The sequence below is a fragment of the Brachyhypopomus gauderio genome, chromosome 5, assembly GCF_052324685.1.
Source record: "Brachyhypopomus gauderio isolate BG-103 chromosome 5, BGAUD_0.2, whole genome shotgun sequence".
Classification (NCBI taxonomy): domain Eukaryota; kingdom Metazoa; phylum Chordata; class Actinopteri; order Gymnotiformes; family Hypopomidae; genus Brachyhypopomus; species Brachyhypopomus gauderio.
The window spans coordinates 2802121-2823243 of NC_135215.1; the positions used below are offsets into that span (position 1 = coordinate 2802121).

The 21123-nt window shown below is 41.0% G+C and overlaps 3 protein-coding genes across 7 annotated transcripts in view; all 3 read left to right on the plus strand.

Moving 5' to 3' along the window:
• dgki (diacylglycerol kinase, iota) overlaps positions 1-9683 on the plus strand; it is a 43415-nt gene extending 33732 nt beyond the window's left edge. For 2 of the 3 annotated variants that reach the window (XM_077004874.1, XM_077004875.1), the window contains exons 17-33: positions 90-152; positions 337-410; positions 1888-1999; positions 2102-2301; positions 3068-3130; positions 3882-3982; positions 4189-4268; positions 4860-4904; positions 5326-5395; positions 5496-5536; positions 5661-5785; positions 5866-5891; positions 6194-6231; positions 6435-6555; positions 6824-6860; positions 6980-7079; positions 7420-9683. In XM_077004874.1, coding sequence (XP_076860989.1) covers positions 90-152; positions 337-410; positions 1888-1999; positions 2102-2301; positions 3068-3130; positions 3882-3982; positions 4189-4268; positions 4860-4904; positions 5326-5395; positions 5496-5536; positions 5661-5785; positions 5866-5891; positions 6194-6231; positions 6435-6555; positions 6824-6860; positions 6980-7079; positions 7420-7536 — 1413 coding nt within the window. In that variant the 3' untranslated portion in view covers positions 7537-9683. The remainder of the gene's footprint in view (positions 1-89; positions 153-336; positions 411-1887; positions 2000-2101; positions 2302-3067; positions 3131-3881; positions 3983-4188; positions 4269-4859; positions 4905-5325; positions 5396-5495; positions 5537-5660; positions 5786-5865; positions 5892-6193; positions 6232-6434; positions 6556-6823; positions 6861-6979; positions 7080-7419) is intronic. The other variant, XM_077004876.1, reaches the window with a different exon arrangement.
• Positions 9684-9805: 122 nt separating this feature from the next.
• Positions 9806-14532, plus strand: LOC143514090 (uncharacterized). The gene is made up of 6 exons (XM_077004881.1): positions 9806-9921; positions 10641-10912; positions 12179-12277; positions 12451-12509; positions 13430-13699; positions 14248-14532. Exons 1-6 carry the CDS (start codon positions 9896-9898, stop codon positions 14296-14298), a joined length of 777 nt encoding a protein of 258 aa, XP_076860996.1. The 5' UTR covers positions 9806-9895; the 3' UTR covers positions 14299-14532.
• A 27-nt stretch (positions 14533-14559) lies between these two features.
• Positions 14560-20958, plus strand: LOC143514089 (uncharacterized). Of its 3 annotated transcripts, XM_077004877.1 has the most exons (18): positions 14560-14885; positions 16261-16289; positions 16358-16482; positions 17141-17173; positions 17265-17354; positions 17493-17561; positions 17868-17956; positions 18054-18156; positions 18246-18339; positions 18441-18493; positions 18591-18666; positions 18783-18839; positions 19007-19048; positions 19243-19353; positions 19551-19605; positions 19782-19972; positions 20190-20319; positions 20500-20958. In XM_077004877.1, exons 1-18 carry the CDS (start codon positions 14695-14697, stop codon positions 20660-20662), a joined length of 1701 nt encoding a protein of 566 aa, XP_076860992.1. In that variant the 5' UTR covers positions 14560-14694; the 3' UTR covers positions 20663-20958. The 3 variants fall into 3 exon arrangements, with proteins under 3 accessions (XP_076860992.1, XP_076860994.1, XP_076860993.1); XM_077004878.1 differs by having other exon boundaries at positions 14772-14885; positions 16261-16482; positions 17300-17354; XM_077004879.1 differs by lacking the exons at positions 19782-19972; positions 20500-20958.
• The last annotated feature ends 165 nt before the right edge of the window (positions 20959-21123 follow it).

The window sequence follows — 21123 nt, forward strand, 5'->3', positions numbered from 1 at the left end:
TGCCAGAGCTGAGAGAGAGAGAGAGAGAGAGAGAGAGAGAGGTACAGGGAGAGAAATAATATGAGCGTATGGTTGTCCTTCCATCTCAGGCTGCCTTCTCCGACTTCCTGCAGAGGAGCTCCAGGGACCTGTCTAAGCACGTCAGAGTGGTGGTGAGTGGCTGGGGGGGTTCGGGAGCGGGCGAGTGGGTGTTTGACGGGCACCGTCCATCCCATTAGGGCGAGCGCTCACGGAGGCTGTGAGTCACGAGCCCTGTGTCTCACAGTTAATCTTTCCCACGCGCCACGGAAAGAGCATCTCGTGCGTCTGACCCATTTCTCCTCTTGTGGTCCACAGTGTGATGGGACCGATCTCACCGCCAAGATCCAGGAGCTGAAGTTTCAGTGCATCGTCTTCTTAAATATTCCCAGGTTTGCCGTAGACATGTATAAGTGTATGCATAAGCTGCACACACACACACACACACACACACACACACTTTTCAGATAGTGCAAGCAAAGTGTAAAGACACAGAAGCATTTTACTTGCACAGTTGATGAAGGAGTTCTGTCACAAACATCCTCATTCTCTAGAAACTTGGTGTACTGTTGCAGTTTTTATGTCTCCATATATTTACTGCGGTACACTGCAGTGTGTGTGTGTGTGTGTGTGTGTGTATATATACACATATATACACCAAATTGAGGCAAATGCATTTAATTAAACAAAATATTTTCACTCCACACATTTTGTGTTAAGTCAATTAAAGAATGAATGTGGTAGGTTTATTACTGGGTTTTTAAATATTTTTATTACTTTTTTAAAACTACATCATATTTTCAGAGCTCAGCTGTTTAAATATATAGTTTACAGTTATAGTTTAATTTGCTTAACTTGAAGGGGGCAAACGTGTGCTCTGACCAATGAACCTGCTACCAGGCATTGCAGCCAAAACAAACCCTTACCCCCCTGACCGGCAGCCTGGGGCCGACAGACTGTCCCACGGACTTTGCTTGTCCCCCCACCCCCCCCCCCCCCCCCCCACCCCCCCCCCCCCCCCCACCCCGTTCGTCCCAGCAGGTCCGTTGGGAGTCTCTGTCAGGCCGATGGTCTCCTTGCTCGGACACACTTCCCCAGTTCAGTCCATGAATGGTCTGTGGGAATCGTCTGTGCCGTCCCTGCCCTCGTGTTACTGCTGGTCTTGTGTTCTTGGTGTTCTTGGGATGCGATTCCACCTCAATTTATAGCACTGATCATTATGGCTAAACATCTCAAGTATTGTATCTGAGCCCAATCACAAAAACTAGGTCTTTGTGCTGGCGATCGCCTGCAAACATCAATCTGGCTTCTTATACGGTCCCAGGATTGTTCGATTTGCTTATAATCATTTGTACCGATGATTACGTAACTGGACTGGTAAAGGTCTGATTTGTTGTTCTAAGACGGGTTGCTTGGTTTATCCTGTGTAGTGCAAAACAACACGGGCCTTCATGCCGGGCCAAAGGTGCAAAATTTCCTTCATATCAGCCAATCAGCAGCTTCTAAAAGTCATTTAATCAGTTTCTCAAATTGTTGGTTAACTTTGTGTATGTACACTTTTGAACCACTGGAAACATAATATAGCGAATCAAAACGAGAATAAATCTGTCTCTGATCAATTTTTTACCTCTAATGTAAACAGAGCAGAAGAGGAATTGATATGGCAAAATAAATGTAACATGAAATTTTAGGGAAACATGAAATGTGTGGAGTGGTGATAACCTGAGTTTGAAGGTCTATAAATTAGGCTTGTGTGTTTGTCTGTAAATGTGACCTCTGACCTCTTCTGCCTGTAGAGGTCACATGTGCAGACCTGTTCTACATCTTCTGAGTGTAAACAGGTGTGGCTCACCGTCTCTACCTGTGCAGGTACTGTGCAGGTACCATGCCCTGGGGAAACACAGGGGACCATAGGGACTTCGAACCCCAGCGGCACGACGACGGCTGCATCGAAGTCATCGGCTTCACCATGGCCTCCCTGGTGCATGGCTAAGCTCCTCCCACTCATTTACATGCAATATGGTTTGGGAAGTGAAGGTGGTGAAGTCTTGGAGATATAGATGTTCTTCCTCCTGTCCACCAGGCGGCGCTGCAGGTTGGGGGCCACGGCGAGCGGCTGCACCAGTGCAGAGAGGTGATCCTCACCACCTACAAGACGACGCCCGTGCAGGTGGACGGGGAGCCGTGCCGGCTGGCTCCCTCCACCCTCCGCATCTCGCTACGCAACCAGGCCAACATGGTGCAGAAGAGCAAGAGACGCACCTCCGTCCCGCTGCTCAACGAGTAAGACACACACACACACACACACACACACACACATGCCATGCATGCACACACACCACGCACACTCTTACAGATGAAGCACATGCATACATCAAACACGAGACGGACCACACGGATATGCACGGAGGACGTGTGACTGTCCCGCCTGGTTCTGCTTGCTCTTAGTTTCAGCCTGGTTTAAGCCCCGCCCCCTGCATCCTTCTGTCCAGTGTAACGAGCCCTCTGATTGGTACTAACCTATCAACGCCTCTTCACCCCTCCGCACCCCTACCTTGCCCTAGTGCCAACGCAGCACGCATGCTTTTTATTTCTCTTCGATATTCCACCCTGTTTTAATAACTGAAGCCTTTATATGTGTTTGTCTTCTTTCTCTCCTGTCTCTGTCTCTGTCTCTCTCTCTCCCTCCCTCTTTCTTCAACCCCTTCTCTCACTAACTGGACCCTTTATACATGTTTGTATCTCATCTACCTGCCTCTTCTCTTTCTTTCTCCCCGTTCCCTCTTCTGTCTCTCTCTTTCTCTCCCTCTCTTGCTATCTCCTTCTCATTTTCGCTCGCACTCTCTTTCTCCCTTTCTCTCTCTCTCTCTCTCTCTCTCCCTCCTGTCCATCTCTGTTTCTATCTTTCTGTCTGTCTCTCCCTCTGTCTCTCTCCCTCTGTCTCTCTCTCTCTGTCTTTCTCTCTCTCTGTCTCTCTCTCTGTCTCCCTCTCTCTCTCTCTCTCTCTCTCTCTCTCTCTTGCCTGTACTCCTGTGTAATGCTGCTGCAGTATTCAGAAAGTATGTGCAGCAGACCTACGTCGTCTCTCCGCCCCCCCCGACTCCTTCTCTGTGTAAGTATCTCTCTTTGCCCGTGGCGCACACACACTCTCACACACTCACACTCCTCAGCTGCTCCTGCCGAGAGAGAGTGTGTGTACGTGTGTGTGCCCGTGTGTGTCGGTTCAGAAGGGGGTCCCTGTGACTGTACAAACGGTACACACAGGTTATGTGTCTTTCTTTTTTTGTGTCACATGTGCTTGTGATAATCGGCTCCACCCAGTTAAGCGGTGTGTGTTTAATTGCTGTGTGTTTCATCAACTCACAGTGAGCTCAGTAAAAGAGGTCTTACTTGAACATGTAATATCATATAATAAATGTTCATCTCATTTTGTAAACTAAAGCTTATTTCATTTGCAGTTATTTCATTGTCCTCTCCTTCCTTGTCATGCATATTGATTATAGGTAAATTATGTATATAAAGATACACTAAGTATTATTTTTTCATTTTCAGCCTTAGCATAACTGGTTACTCTAGAGAGGTATTTTCCCACCTCCCTGATGACAGTGAGCCTTCATTTACAGTAAAACGCAGTTTCCTCACTGTTTTGCTTTACTGTGAAATTCTGTTTATTGTACCTTCAAAAGTAATTTACCAAAACCGCACGAGGACGCTGTGCTTCCTTTTGGCTAAATCGGTGGAGAGGAGATGAAGTAAAGGGGCCGTGGGGTGTAGGATTGGCCCCGCCGTGGTGAGAGCCTGTGTGTGTGAGTGCGTGCTGATGCATGAGGCTGTGTGTGTGTGTGTGTGTATTGCATGCCCAGCCCCCACGCAGTGCCCGAACGCCTGAGACTGCGCGTCAACCGTATCAGCCTGCCGGAGTACGAGAGCCTGCAGTACGACAAGGAACGTCTGCGGGACGGCTGTGAGTTCACCACCCCCCCCCCCCCCCACACACACACACTCACATACACACACTTTTACTTTCTGAACCTGGAATTGACACCTCTGTAGTCTGACTCTGTATGGCCGTTGCGCAGATATAATAAGGTTGTCCTGTTTGACACTGATCATCGGACAGCATTAATATGGTGCGTGTGTGTGTGTGTGTGTGTGTGTGTGTGTGTGCAGCTACCCCTGTTGGCATCGTGGTGGTAAGAGGAGACTGTGACCTAGAAACATGTCGACTCTACATTGACAGACTGCAGGAGGTAGGTCTCTCCACTGCGTGGTCTTTCCCACCACCAGACCAGCTGTCCTGCCTTGGGCTCATAGCTCGGTGGACAGTGTCCTCTTGAGACACTCCGGCACTTGTTTTTAGAAGGCAAATTCACTTCCAGCACTGATTCCCAGTAATGCGTCTCCAGACACAAAAACGGAATAAGTTAAAGATGCGTTTGGGACAGAGTCACGCTGCCTGTGAATGAGCGCACACGTTGGTCTTTATGTAAACAATATAACCCAGTCGATCAACATATAGTATAAATAAACACAAAAATGACTGTAGAATAGATTTTAAAACAGCAAAAATAAGTGTTTTACGAATGAGTAGTGTCAGATGAATACAATTCATATCTTATATACACTTTGTTTATGTACGCTTATGGGCATTATTACAGTTTTAAAACTGTTATTTTACCCACTTTACCTCAGGGTTATCAAAACAGTCCTTGAATACTGCATGTTAGTCTCATTGTTGTTACCATGCTCAGGTGTTTTGGACTGACTGGGATTCCTTGCGGTCTGAACTGGAAATGTCTACATTAACTGACACATATGGTACATTTCTGCTGTATTGATAGGACCTGCATCAGGCTCCCTCTGCTGGTCATAGGGTGCATTATCAGGTAAATTCTATGCGTGAAAATCTTTGGAGGTTCACGTGTCAAGGTTGTATTTTATGTGTATTCTGTATTAAACGCTTACTATGTATTGTTGTAATTCATATAATGAGCAGATGAGATTTTGTGCTTTTTCATTTCTATGTGACACTTTCTGTAAATCGCTAATGGAATTTATAACATTTTATAAAGTTAAAACGCAGAATTGAGACTTGGGATTGTGAGCAAAAGTTAAATATTTAAATATTAAATATTATTTTAAATAAGTTAAATATTAAATATTATATATACGCTTATTAAATTATTTGATAGGCAAAGATTTGTTACAGTGTACATTGGTTGATAATATGATTATGAATCACTTATACGTGACTTTTATGGGACATTAAAGTGCACAGTGTGACTAAGAAATCTCTGCTGTTCTCAGGATGAGCTCAGAGGTTTGCCCCGCCTTGCCTCTGGCCACAGACTCTCCCCAAATTGGAGTTTCCTGGATTGTATGTTCTACTTCAGACTTATGTAAAGCTGTGTTTAACAACTGAAAATGAAAGTAAATCGTTACATTAACAAACTGTGCTGTTGTCGTTTCTGTTTCAGCTACATCAGCTGACCGGTTTTACCGTATAGACAAGGCTCAGGTACCTTCATTCTCACCAAATCATGGTTAGATTAGTAGAATGTATACTTACAATATGTTCTGGCTTCACCAGTGATATGGTGTATGTGTGTGTGGGTGTGTGTGTATGTGTGTGTGGTTGTTAGGAGCATCTGCACTTTGTGACAGAGATTTGCCAGGATGAGGTGTTCATCCTGGACCATGAGGTGCCCACTACGAGCCATGTCAGGGTCCCAGAAATGCCCGACGTTGTGGTAGAGCCCAGCTCAGGGTGAGAGCCACACCCACCACACATTATTATTAGCTTATGAGATATGGCTCTCTGATTCTGTGCCCTATTACTTTTCACAGTGTTCCCTTGACAACGGAAGAGCAAGGTACAGTAAGGACAAACTTGATTTGATGGTGCATGCGTAATTTTACAGGCAGCATTAGTCAGCTGAATAAAGAACGAGGTCAGATAAGGTACTGGTATTCCCAGAACAGTCACTCAGCCTTCCATGGAACTTGAGCTTTAAGGAAATTCCTTATGTCTCAGCTGTTAGGTGGTAGGTTAGCTGAATTTCCCCAAGTACAAAGCGAGCTGAGTGTGCCTGTGTAGTGCAGTTTATGCCCGCCGTGAACTCGGCGTGTCGGCCCACTCACTCCTGGTGACGTCTCGCGTCTGATGATTTTACAGCTTTGCTGACTGCAGCCAGTATGGGTGATGTGCAAACGGTGAGTCACCACACACAAACATTCCTGTCCTTTCTTCCAAACCAGCAACAAATTCTTTTCGTTGCCGTTTAAGCTTGCCGGCATAGCGAGAAACGAAACGTGTTTACACTTGAGTGCCGCATGACTGTGCAAAACGATGCCCTAGATTTTCTACCCACTGTGTAAAGTACACACGGTGCACACTCTTGTTTCTACCCCCCCAGTTGTCCAGCTACTGCGGTCGGGGGCTCAGTCTGTTCGTCAGAGACGCGGCCGGCCGCTCCGTCTTGCACGTGGCCGCTCAGAACGGCCACGCCGAAGCGGTGGGCTTCATCCTGCAGCACGGTGAGGGCCGCCGCACGTAGTGCACTACGTAGGGTATACGCTACCTGCCGCCTGTGCACTTTGTAGGGATTAGTGGACCATTTCGTGTCTGCCCTACTGCTGATCGAGCTGTGCTTCGAAGCGCCTTGAGATTACCAGCACAATGCAGTTGACTAGTGATCAAATTCTGAAGCTCCTCACACACAACCTTGTGATGTTCTCACAGGCGTCTGCATTAAGGCTGTGCTTCTGCTATATCTCACTTTAGTCTCCATCTTCCTCTTTACAGGTTCAAAGTTGATCTTGGATCTAACTGAAAAAGAGACGTAAGTGCCAGTCGATGGTTTGCTCATTTATTTTCATACATGTGCACGGAGATTCCTTTTCCAATACACAGTACTCATATGTAACGTATATTACATATATTTCAATATTTCTTGCACAGTGGAAATAGTGCATTGCACACTGCTGCCTGCCATCGTCATGGTGAGATCTGTCGACTCCTGCTTGGGGCTGGGGCTTCCCCCAACAAAACAAACTTCCTTGTAAGTAATTTTGCAAGTCACTTTCTTGAAACATCTGTTTTACGCACGTTGCAGTTTGATACTGAGATAGCATATGGGTTGTGTACACGATGTATACAAGATGCGATCAGCTAAAATGCACTCATATTACATTTTACAGGCCAGTTGGAAATTTCACATGGCTTTAAATCACCCGTATGAATCAGGGATGTGCTACCCATAAATAAAATGCAAAAAAAATAAATAATAATACCTTAAGGCAGAATGACAACTGAAAGCCTGTTTTGAAGGCTGGCATGAGTCACTGGTGCTTCCTTGTCTGACACAGACTTACGTGTTTTCTTCTAATCCTGCCCTTTAGGGAAAAACCCCCAAGGACTGTGCACAGGAAGCAGGAGACTCGGACCTGACCTCCTACCTGGAGCAGCAACAGTCTGGCCGTGAGGTGACCGGTGAGGACCTGGAGACGGCTGTGTGAGACAGACCCGCCCCGGCACGCGGAGACACGTCCCACTCGGCCGGCCGAGGCCGTCGCCACCCACAGACGCACCTGAGAAAACTCACAAGCAGAAAAAGAGAAAAGAGGGAATAACGGTGAAGTTAGGAGGCCATGGAGGTGACTGCAACAGAGGCAGGAGTCTCCATTCTGGAGAAGAAGCGCACTGAAAAGATGATTCCTCGGATTCACTGTGGGTTTAGAGTGATTTTTAATGGATTTGTTCCAAAATTATTTATTGCTTTTATTTATTGAATAAATTATTGAAAGACTTATATAAAAAAAACATGGTTTTCCTATCATCTGACTAGTGTATTTGTGTAGTATGGTTCAAAGGTCAAGGGTAGATGTGAAATAAGACTGTGTGCCTTGATTGCACACTGCAGTTTCCTGTGTGTGCTAAGGAGGCTTTGTGAACTCTCGCCTTGTGTCTTAGGTGACAGAAATACCCAGACAAAAATCAGGCATACAAAATGTTACACTGCTGCCTAAGGCAAGCAACACCTCAAAAAGGCTTTTTAATGAGACTCTAGTACAATAGAGAACATCTACTGAAGAGGTTGTCAGTTTTGGCTTTAGACCAAAAGCAGTCAACCACCATTCCTCGACTCTTGCTTCTGCCTGTTTCACATGATCAAATTAAATCTACCACATTATTGTACCAGTCTGCCCGAGCGACTGAAGATCTCACTCCCTTACTCAGAGACATACGAGGTCCGTGAAGACTGTTTGTTTTGAGTTTGCAAGTCTGTTTTGAGATGCATGGCACACGCTTGGAGAATGCTTTTCACCTGACTTGCTTCATGGACACTCCGGAGAAGAGCAGCCTCTATTGGCTAGCCACCACTGGGCCACCCAATCACACGTGATCCGAGTTGTGGAATGCACCCTACATTTTCACTGTATTTCCACTTGGGAACCTCCCATTCTATTATTGTTGTAGGTTTAACATAAATAAGCAGTTGATTATTTTCCTGTCTACTGGAGATTTTGACATTATGTGCCTCTTTTTCTCTTACTATACGTTATTTAAATCAGTTGAGAGAGAAATTGATCTGCATCATATACATTTTCTGCATCAGCCCATTTTAGATGTTGGACAATCACTGGAGATAAATCACTGAGGAGAACCTCACCTATCAACATTATAATCTCTGTACATACAATATAACTACTATGACATATTCTGTTCTATTCCGTTTTATTGTTTTGTGTGCAGTGACAGTGACGTGACGATTAATTATTTATCTCAAGAAACAAAAGCTAGAATAACCTGAGCCATAATCAATGCAATATGAATGGATGACATTTGTGCATTAATGTCTTTATTTCTACATTACATTAATGTTAATAGATGGATGATTGTCTAAAGCACCTGCGAGCTAATGGAGGGGAGTTGCGTTACGTGCTTGTAGTGATGGTGGGCTGTGGTGTAGCTCTCTATGTCAAACTCCAGCAGAAAGCAGGAGAAGCTCCCATCACAGCCAAGGTCCTGGTGCTCTGCTCTGTACAACTGAACTTCAGATTGCATCGAGATGGCAACAACGAGATTTGCCCACAAGTTGCTAAGCCAAGTCCCCCACACGTGCATCCTCGGGACACCACAGACCGACTGCATCGCCCTGTAGCTTTTGGTGTTCCTTTTTAATGTTGTACGGCTGCACCCGTAATGACAGCCATGTTCTGTTAAAAGAAAAGCAACGAAAGGCAAAACTAAAGTGTCTGCATGAAAACGGCCACAAAAGAACACCCTTGCTGACCCTGCTGTGAGAGTGATTTATATATTATAGATCTGCTGTGTTATTTTGTATTATTTGTGATTATAAAGCTTCATTGTGCATGAGATTTTGTTACCCTAGATATATTTACCCCTTGATGATATGAAATGGCATTACTTCTTTTTTTTTTACATAAATTATCAAATATACTTGTCCAATGATTGATCTTTATTTTGTTGTATTGTACAAAGATTGCAGTGTCATCAGTCTACTCAGGACAGTCTGAATTGAAAAAGTACCAGTAGGAGCCAATACAGTATTTATAAGGGAAAAGATGCACAGAAATGTATGCAGATGGAAGAAAAGTTAAGTGATTGTTCATTTAACTTTTGCCAATGAACAAAATTTCAACTGGGCACTTTTATCTCTTTTGCTCTAAAAAAAACTTTCCCATAAAGTTTTAAATAAACTAATAAACAAATAAACACTTGATTATGACGGTAAAGTTGATCTGTTAATCAGATGACTAGTTTGCGTCATTAGTCCCCGCCCCTAAAAGAGAACGAAAACTACCGGCTTTCTCTTCTTGAGGCGAAACTTCACTTAAACTTCTTCGGAGTAGGATGGCTAACGGAATACAGCAACAAACGTAAGTCTCGAAGCGAAGTTTTAAAGTGTTTGAATTTAAAATGTTATTATATAGCTTATGAACTGTTATATATGTCAGTCTAAACGGAGTTGACTCGATTGAACTATTACCTGGTGTCACTACATTTAGTTTACGGGAAACAAACCTATTTAGTCAGTGCCGTTAATGACATTATCAGGGACAGTTTTGTAATGAATGACAAATTATGTATTCACGAGGAGTTACAGGACACATTTGTAGGTCTACTGAAACCGGCGAGTCTTTGTGTTTACGTCTGTCACACAACACGACGGGACTCCGAGACTTGTCTGGGCAAAGTGCTGACTGGAGGGATACAGTATAAAACATGTATACTCTTACAGTACACTTAGTCCTTATGTTATTAAAATTAAGTCGTAATTTCTGTGAGAGTTTGCCTGTACCTTTATGGGATATACACAAGTGTAAATGTCGTAGCGCAAATTTGCTGTTGTTTCTCGTCACGGAAGCATTTTTCGACAAACTTGCCAAAACATTGAGCGAATCGTTAAATTTTTCTCCAATACTCTTTTAAACGACCTAAGTGATATAAACAAGAACTCTGGACTCAAGTCGTGACATGTCAAGTCGTCAAATAATGGGGAAATCAGCCTTGTTAGACATATAGCTACAGGACCCCCCCAACACACTAATAAAAACCCTCATAAATTGTTTGTTTGTTTGTTTATTTTTGTGACCAGGGACCAGGCCAGTGAGGATACTCTAATGTTGGACAAGGACAGTATAGAGTTCAAACTCATTGTGGCCTATTCAATGAGGAATGACCATTCACACAGTCATCACCAGAGCAGTGGTGAGGGGGAGGCGAAGTTTGACTCTCCAGAAGATCACAGCAAAGAAGAGAAAAGGAAGAAGAAGAAGAAAAACAAACTCTTGAAACTCATAAGTTGTTTTCAGCCAGAAAAGGATGACGCTATCCAAGAGGAAGAACACAGACCGCAGCCAGCTGTATGTGAGTGAACACGGCTAAGTCAATATTTAAAATGATTCAATGCTTATTAAACCAGTGGTTGGATTGCATATCTGAGTGTATGGAGTCAAATTAGGGTCTTTAATGGTGACGAAAAAATAATAATATCGCAAATATAAGATTAGCATTTTGCATTTTACGTTCCTAATTTGTTTCTGCAATACTTTCCCTCTTTTGCGTTTCTTTCTTTTCTTTGCGTTTCACATTTTATGTTGCTGCTTTTTTTGCAATACTTTCTCCCTTTTGCATTTCTTTCTTTTGTTTGCGCGTCACTGCTTTTCTTTGCGTCTCGCATTTTACGTTCATAATTTTTTTTTTTGCGCTTCTCTCTTTTCTTTGCTCCGGTTTTACCCTCTGTGTGGGGGGCGGGAAAGAGGCGTGGCCAAGAGTGAAAGGCGTGCTGTGAACGTTCAGCGTCAGTTCAGCTTCCTTCCACTCGCTGAACTGAACTGCTGCTGCAGCGCATCTGGTGTTAAAGGAAGAGAGAGGTCGGGTGTGTGCGAGGTGGTGGCGCATTTCAGGGCATTGTTTTTATTCGCTCAGGTTTTCAAAAGATCATTTCAAACCGACCTCAGTAAAATGATAATAATAATAATAATATATATTTTTAAACGAAGTTTTAAAAGGGCACTTTCGTTTATAAAGGGCAGAGTTGGTGGTGCTTTAGCACCTGATGTCTATGTCTGCACGCATATACCTGTGGTCCAGCTGGGCGACCGTCTGCCATGATACCAGTAACCAAATTGCCGCGCTGTGTGACGGTTCAACTGATGACGCTGAACGTTCACAGCACGCCTTTCGCTCTTGGCCACGCCTCTTTCCCCGCCCCCACACAGAGGGTAAAACCGGAGCAAAGAAAAGAGAGAAGCGCAAAAAAAAAAATTATGAACGTAAAATGCGAGACGCAAAGAAAAGCAGTGACGCGCAAACAAAAGAAAGAAATGCAAAAGGGAGAAAGTATTGCAAAAAAAGCAGCAACATAAAATATGAAACGCAAAGAAAAGAAAGAAACACAAAAAAGGGAAAGTATTGCAGAAACAAATTAGGAACGTAAAATGCATAATGCTAATCTTATATTTGCGATATTATTATTTTTTCGTCACCATTAAAGACCCTAATTTGACTCCACATGAGTGGAGGTCTAACTCTTGTGAAACAAGGGAATCAAGACACACTGGGGGAAAATTGTTCAGTTATTGTCCGCTAAATACAGATCTCTGTGTATTCTCCAACTGATTGTCTCTACAGTTTCAGACGAGCAATACTTGGAAGGTGTAGCAAACGAGTTGACAAAGATAACAGATTCTGTGCATTTCCTTCCCGGGGAAATAGAAAGTGATAGTGATGGTAAGTCTGAATGATCATATGATCATCTCTTTTTGTTTAGGTTTTCCTAACAAAAAACAAGCATGGCCCTGATACCTTGTGTCCTGAGCTAAAACCAGTAGGACATGGCAGAGATGAATAGAACCATGTACTGTCTTAGCCAGACCGCTCTAACCCTTTTCTTCTGTCTGCAGATATTGTTGAGCAAATAGTGGAACTACTTAGGGAATATGGAGACAGACTAAATGAGGAGGTAAGTCTGCACAAGTCTGAATTTCAGGCTGGTCTTTGGTTTGGACTTTTGTGGAGGATTTTGTTTTAGAACTGTGACTGTGATTTATTCAAACAAAAAAATGTATTCCTAGTTCACTGAACTGGTAGCTGTACTGCATGTAATTGCTCTTTACACGGAATGATTTGAGAAATTTAAACAACAAATTGCATTTCTATAATAAATGAGCATATAGTGTGTGCTAGAATCATAGGGTATTACATTGGGTTTTTGTGCTATGGAAAAAAAAATCAAATGAGGATTCATGCTGTTGTTTGACTGGAGAAAAAAAAGATTGAACGTCTACACTTCTGACATTTCTGAACCACAAAATCCAGCCGCGGTTATCAACACAGAACCAGTCGGACTATACATCTTGTAGCCAGGCTTGAGATTTATTGCTAAGTTCCTTCTATCCACAAGGTGGCACTATAAGCAAAAACATCAAGGAACATGAGTATTCGAACTTTTGATTTGATCACAAAATTATTGTTCAAGTACTAATTCAGAAAGGTGTTTCTAGTTTTATTCAAACATTTTGTACCAGGAGTACTACTATTAAATCTCAACTTCTCTCATGTGGTCTTGCACCATAGAGCAAACAGAGCAAGATTGGGGGGGGGGGGGGGTGACAGTCATTTATTTGACTTATTTAAACTAGGATATTGCAGTTGTCTGCAACGTAAATAATATCTCTTCAAACTGAATAAATAGAAATGGGTTCAACCATCCAAGTCTTGGCCAAAAGACCAATTGATCACATTGTATGTTGCACCCCCACAATAGTAGTTAGTGTGAGCAGCTACAGAGTGTGCTAGACATCCTCATGCCTGTGATTTCCTTTTGCCATCACCGTTCTTTCCTCTGTTACTTAGTTCCCACAATTTTATGCCCACCCGCAGATCGAGAAGGACGACCATCTTAAGCAGAAGCTGCAGGCTGCCCTGTCATACGGTTTCTTCACAAAATTGACAAAGGCCTTTTTGCGGAGACTGAGCCCCGAAGAGCTTCCTCCTGCACAGAGCCAGCAGACCACCCAGATTGCTCTCACCTGTGAAGTGACCAGGCGCTTGAATGCCTTAGACTGCCACCCAATGAACCGCGTGCTGGGCTTCGGGGCCAAATACCTACAGGACTATTTCACTCCCTGGGTTAACAGCCAGGGCGGCTATGTGAGTGCACTGCACCTGGAACCAAACCCCGGCCACGTTCATCTCACCTCAGCTAGGATTTAATCTCCCTGTGTCATTTGTTGGTTTTCTCCCTGCCATTAATGAGTTGCAATGCATTAATGTCATTTGCTATTGCCTTTGTTGTTGTAAATAATACATAGTTCTTCATATAGATGTCTGTAGTATTATACGTGTCAGTAATAATATACATGTATCGGTAGTATTCTAAATGTCGGTAGTATTATATATGCATCAGGAGTATTCAACATGTATCAGTAGTATTAAATGTGTTAGTAGTATTATACATGTATCAGGAGCATAAAACATGTCAGTAGTATTATACATGTCAGTAGTATTATACATGTCAGTAGTGTTATAAATGTCAGGATTTGCACTCAGAAGTAAAGCTGCACACATTTTTCTGAATTGCTACTCTATTTCCATATTATTTATTCCTCATAACTTGTGACATGTTGGACCATAGAGTATAATAAAAACAAAAACCAAAAGATACATTTTTGACATAATAATTTGGTTTGTCTTTTCAGGAAGAGGTTTTTAGCTCCAACAATGATGAAGAGGAAGAGGAAATCCATTGAGCCATGAGGAGTTGTACAGTTTACTCTATAACTACGGGAAGGATTTGAGAAAACAGCTAAATCATTCTCAGGGTTCAAGTCAGTTAGGATGTTAAATAACATTCATAGTTAGGTACCTTTATTGATGAGGCTAATTGTGCCAGTGCTGTTGTTTGTCCCAAGTTGTTTGCATTTTTTTATGGTGTGTTTTGTGGGTCATGAGTTTTTGTAAAAAAATAAAATGTAACAAAACTACTGATCGTAGATGGTTCTGTTGAATGTCTTGATGAATAGATACATGAATCTGGAGCAAGGAGCAGGGTTATTTTGATTTACGGATAACACCCCCCCCCCCCCAAAAACAGGTGCAGGTAGCACGTTGGAGTTTTATTTATTGAAATATCTTCTCAGGGCAGCATGACATACGATTGGCTCTGGGAAACAGCCAATCGGAACACAGGGGGGCGTGGCTATCAGCAATTTGTATTTTGCGCCAAACGGCCGTCGTGGCTATCAGCAATTTGTATTTTGCGCCAAACGGCCGTTGCTACGGAGCAGCGAAGCAGAGAGGACCACGAGAATTATTTGAGAATCCTTCAAATAAAGTGGTAAGTGCAGGCGTAATGGCAAGTTGACATGTTTTCCTCTTGGTTATTTTAAACAGGAGAACGCATAGCGGTTGAGAAGTTATTCCACTGAGCTAGCTAGCACGGCTGATAGCTGACTGCCTGCTTAACTTTACCTTGAAATTAACCACAACGTGCTAACATGCTAATCTAACTTGCCTACTAATAGTTAGCTCCTAAAGCAGCTTGTGGTGGTTATGTTTATTCTGTTCTTGGAGCAGCTTATAGTGGAGCTCCTCTACATTCTGCTCCTAAAGCAGCTTGTGGTGGTTATGTTTATATTCTGTTCTTAGAGCAGCTTACAGTAAAGCAGCTTGTGGTGGTTATGTTTATATTCTGTTCTTAGAGCAGCTTACAGTAAAGCAGCTTGTGGTGGTTATGTTTATATTCTGTTCTTAGAGCAGCTTACAGTACAGCTCCTCTACATTCTGCTCCTAAAGCAGCTTGTGGTGGTTATGTTTATATTCTGTTCTTAGAGCAGCTTACAGTAAAGCAGCTTGTGGTGGTTATGTTTATATTCTGTTCTTAGAGCAGCTTACAGTAAAGCAGCTTGTGGTGGTTATGTTTATATTCTGTTCTTAGAGCAGCTTACAGTAAAGCAGCTTGTGGTGGTTATGTTTATATTCTGTTCTTAGAGCAGCTTACAGTAAAGCAGCTTGTGGTGGTTATGTTTATATTCTGTTCTTAGAGCAGCTTACAGTACAGCTCCTCTACATTCTGCTCCTAAAGCAGCTTGTGGTGGTTATGTTTATATTCTGTTCTTAGAGCAGCTTACAGTAAAGCAGCTTGTGGTGGTTATGTTTATATTCTGTTCTTAGAGCAGCTTACAGTAAAGCAGCTTGTGGTGGTTATGTTTATATTCTGTTCTTAGAGCAGCTTACAGTAAAGCAGCTTGTGGTGGTTATGTTTATATTCTGTTCTTAGAGCAGCTTACAGTACAGCTCCTCTACATTCTGCTCCTAAAGCAGCTTGTGGTGGTTATGTTTATATTCTGTTCTTAGAGCAGCTTACAGTAAAGCAGCTTGTGGTGGTTATGTTTATATTCTGTTCTTAGAGCAGCTTACAGTACAGCTCCTCTACATTCTGCTCCTAAAGCAGCTTGTGGTGGTTATGTTTATATTCTGTTCTTAGAGCAGCTTACAGTTTGTAAGATGTTTTTTTAACTAAAATGTTGTAACTGAGATTTAAATTCAAAACATGTTCACTAAATTCAGGTTAAGGTCTGTTTGCCTCTTTTTTACACTTAAGACAACATTTTTGGTAATATAGGCTATATTTTAAAACATGCAGTGTTTGCAACACTTATGTTGAGTTTTCATTGAATTCTCTCTAAGAGTTCTGTTTTAAATCTCCACAGGAATTTTGCCCTACGTCCTGTAATGTACGGTAGGTATGTCTTAAAATTTTTAGTTTAAAATTATATAATATATTAATCAGTTATTTGATTTATACAGACCTTCAGAAACTAATAGAGAGGGATGACATCCCTGGCCATATTCTTTTGGGACATGTGGGGCTGTTCCCACTAACTGTAGACAGCTTTCGGTCATTGTATGGCCCAAACAGAATTTCAGATGAGGTATGTATAGCCTGAAACACACCCACATTGGACCTTTGCACAGGGAGCCACTCACAAATTCTTTGCCTTTACAACTGCCTATGTATATTGCAGTAGTTTTTTTCTTTGTTTTCTGTACCACAATGTAATTTTAATTGGCTTTTAATTTTAATGATGTATTTCTTTGAGCATGTTTGAATATGAGGTGCTACTTTTTTCTGCCATTCTCATCACCACATATCTGGTAATGCAAAAATAAATTTACGTCTTAATTTTTATGCTGTCAAAGATTTAAATGTTTTAATGCATTGAAGTTTATTGGTTTTATTTGGTGACGCAAAAATAATCCACACTCTGGCTGTAAAATTTATTGTAATAGACAAATTGATAAATTCTCCAGCTGATGAACTTTTGGGGATTGAGGATGTTTCTATTTCAAACTCTGCCATTAACTCACTTACAGAAGTTTTAATATAACCGGAATGTGGATCAAGTTTGACTCACACTCACCAACTTTACTCACCAAGTTAAATTGACATATTATATATTACTATTATTACCCCTGCTTTCTATTTGTTTTATATGTGTGTGAATTCTTCTGATATTTGTGTATACCGACTTCTGTACACTGATGTCTTATTTGTCAAAAGTGTTGAATAAACAACTTCTTTGCTTTTAGATCATGGATGCCCTTTTCCACCTTAAGAGAAAGGTAATGTGCCATTTCATCTTTTGCAGTGTTTTTTTTTTTTTACTTAACATTTTTGCATGTTAAGGAGAAATGGCCTCTGCAACATTCATAGGGTGATTTGGATCTTCTTGCCATAACGACCCATAGCATGTCAAAGATCCTTGGTGGGTGCAAAAGGGCAAGGAGTACATACTTCATGAAGGTATAATTAATATTCTTAAGACCTCACGTTACAGTTTTTGTCCCATCAGTGTCCAGTGTTCACTCTAAATGTTACAATACTTTGACCAAATATATATGTTAAGACACAATCCTTTCCAATATTATTTTGCCTTCTAAGACTGACAAACTACAAAACTACAAAAGAGTTATGGGTCCTTACCTAGAGGGAGATCACTGGACCTTTTTTGTAAGTAAATCAGTTCTGCAAATCATTAATTAAGTTATTTAAGTTTCCTAGCAGTTAGGTTGAGTATGTGAGGTAATTGTCGTGTCACAATGATTGTGACATGATTGTTTGAAGTTTTATTAAGCAAGGAGCAGATAGATCAAGCAATTTAAGTGCATCTTTTCAAATTTAGATTACAAATTTACCTTGTAATCGGTTCAGTTCTTACTCATTATCTATATAATATATTATATATAACTTTTGAATATTTGATGCTAATTGAAATCTCTAGAATTGTGACTTGCTCTATACTTGTCTTTGTTTTAGCATTGCAACTTGGAAAGTAAAGAGATTGTGTATTGTAATTCCTTTGGAGAGTCAAAGGAGAGATGTGAAACCATCAGAGACACCTGGGAGTATGCAAAACCTTTCATTTATATTTCCTGTCTTTCATATAACATATGATTTCACTTTCACTGTGACATTTCATATTCTGTTTTTGTCTTTTAATAGACTGTTTGCAAAGAGGAGAGATATTCTTGGTCCATGGACAGTCAGAACCATTCCACATTCAACACAGATGGATTCTGTGTCATGTGGAGTTTTCACCATAATGGTAAATGAATGTGGCACACTTATGTGTTATTATAAGTTTGAGAACCTATGGACTTAAAACAATGATATTTTGCTATTTTTGGGTTTTAGTTTGCAGAATGTGTTCTTGATTGTAAGGATTTTCCCAACATCTGTATACTAAAGAAACGTAAAGACCTGGCTTCTGAGCTGTGGGCAGGACTAGGTAACTAATTTGGAGATTTCATTTATTTAATTTAACATCTGTACTTGTATAATTTCAGCTAATTTCACATGACTAATACTTAGTTTGTATGCATTCCTTAGATCGCAAAAGAAATTATTGCAGTTGTGGTGAAAGATTCCTGCCTAAAGATGGGGTACAAAAATATTTTAGAATAAAATAAAAGATAAATGTTACTCATTTAATTTTACAATTTTGCTTTTCATTGATGTCTCTTATCTCAAATGTACAAGGTTAAATGTAGTGCCTGCAGTGGGTATTTTCATGGCAAGTGCCTCAAAGCAAAAGGCCAGTGTGTCATCTGTGCAGGTATGTGCAGCTTTTTTAGTTAGGGTTTTTAAGCACTCCTATTAATTTGCTACCCTCCTCTACCTGGTTGGTTGTGGCTTCTTCTGTCAAAGGATAAATTCTTTGGATCTTTTCAGCTGGCTGTAGCAGCACTGAGCAGGTCAACACTGATGTCTGTGAGACCAGTCAGAAGAGTGAGTATTTATGTAAGCTCACTGGATGTTTAAATTAGGAAAAGAGACAAAAAATAGATAATTGAATGCATTTTATGGAGCCTATGAGTATTAATTGGCATGTTATACTATACAATATGAACTTAAATGTTTGTAATTAACTTCTTTTTTCCATCATCTTCAAAAAGGTGTGGATGAAGACCAGATCACCCTCAGGGTCTGTGAGATGGGTCAGTATGAGCTCATACATTATGCACCATTAATTGACCAATGTGATGATTAAAGGCATTTGTTTAACACAGGCTGTGGTGCTACACATCCTGGGACTTCAGTCTTTATTGGTTTGTATAGGTTTGCATTTTTGGAAGGTTTGCCAAAACAAATGTTAATCTCACCATTTTACATGTCTGTCTGTTCTATACAGTCAGCTGTGAAACTGAGGAGGATCATTGTTCACCTGAGGAGGAGCCACATGAGGAGGAGCCACATGAGGAGGAGCCACATGAGGAGGAGTCACATGAGGAGGAAAGAAAAGGTATTTATAAAGTAATAATACAAAATGCAGATGCAGTGTCTGTGTAAACTGCTTATAATTCATGGATATGAAACATTTACACATGACTTTACATCTGTTGTTTTTGTGGTTCTTGCACAGGTCATGTTAAATTGTAATAACTCATTGTACCTTGCCATCCTACTCTGTTTGAATGTGTAAATTTACTGACATTGCAGATGGGTTCTATGTTGAGAGCCTTCTCAAAGTTGCAAGCTCCAAGAAAGTTAAAAGGTACATACAGAGTGCTTATACATCAACTTGGTCTTGCATAAGTAATAAAGATAAATTTGTATATGTAACGGATACATTTTCCTGATAATTATCATCCAGGAAATGCAGGCAAAAAACTTACCACATTCTGCAACTCCGATAATTTAAGGAATGATTGTGCTGATTTGATTGTGCAGGCACTTAGTAACAGTTGCAGAGCTACAGAGGAGATGCTCAGCCCCAGAAAACTACTCTGCCAACCTTATGGTCACATACTTGAGGAAGGCAAAACATAAGAAAAAGGAGTTAGAAGGGCAGTTGAGACAGGCAGGAGTGCAACCTTCTAAATATGCAGCAAACACTACTATGTGCTCCCGGCTGGTAGAAGGTAACATTTAGGCTTAGGGAGTACTTTCTGAGATCGTAAAAACTGTGCTTCTGTTCTGAGTACATAGTTCCTTCTTCACGTAATGTTGAAGTAATATATTTGTCAGGGAAAACATTTAGGTCAAGGACATAATTGTTTAGAATATTTTAGATGTTTAGGATATTTTAGTGTTTCAGTAAATGGATAGACAGTTTTTAATTGTTGTTGTACATTGCAGATGATTGCAAAAGTCTGGCAGAGGACCTTGGACAGCTCACAAAGCACATCCCCTTTGAAAGAATTGGGAAAAAACTGGCTGAGGGCAACAAAAACATACCATCTGCTATTGTAAAAGTTGAAGAATTGAGGTAAATTTCTTATACTTCTAGTTTCCTTATGTCTTCCATATGTTACGCACCCATGCGGCAAAAAGTACCACTGCATTTATATATACAGGCAGAAAACAGTGTGAATTGAATTTTTTGAGTACGTTTCACACTATGCAAATGATGACTTGTTCAACAAGAAGTATTTTTGTATGTTTGCAGTGCTGAACTACAGGAAGTGGAGAAAACCCTTAACGAACACTTTGAGACCTACAACAAGGTCACGCACACGCTTGGGCCCAGTGTCAGCCATGTGATGTTCAGTTTGATAAAACAGTGCCTAACTGCAAAAATGACTGCTCTAGAAGAGATTAACAGAAGCTGATCAGCTTGGTTGGTTGTTTGTACATATGCACATTGTTCAAATATATAATGCATATGCTAAAAAGTTTGAAAGTTATTCAAAATTTGTTATCTGGCTGTCCTTGCTTGGCACAAACTGAAGTCAATTCTATGACGGGATAGCTTTTATGCCCAATGGGTTGTCAATGCAAATTAAGCAATTGTATAAGTTGCATAAGTATAAGTTGTATAAGTTGAACACTAAGCATTTGTATAAGTTGCTCTAGATAAGAACATCTGCTAAATGTTGTAAATTTGAATAATATACATACTCTTGAATATCTTGTTTCTTTCCTTCGTTGTTTGTTTATATATTTCTATCACTGCATTTGAAAGTAGTCCAACTGTGGCGTCATACTGAACAGCCTGATTGGTATAATGATGAAGTTGAATTTAATTGAATACTTGATTTAGTTAGATATGATTAATCACACTGGCAGATAT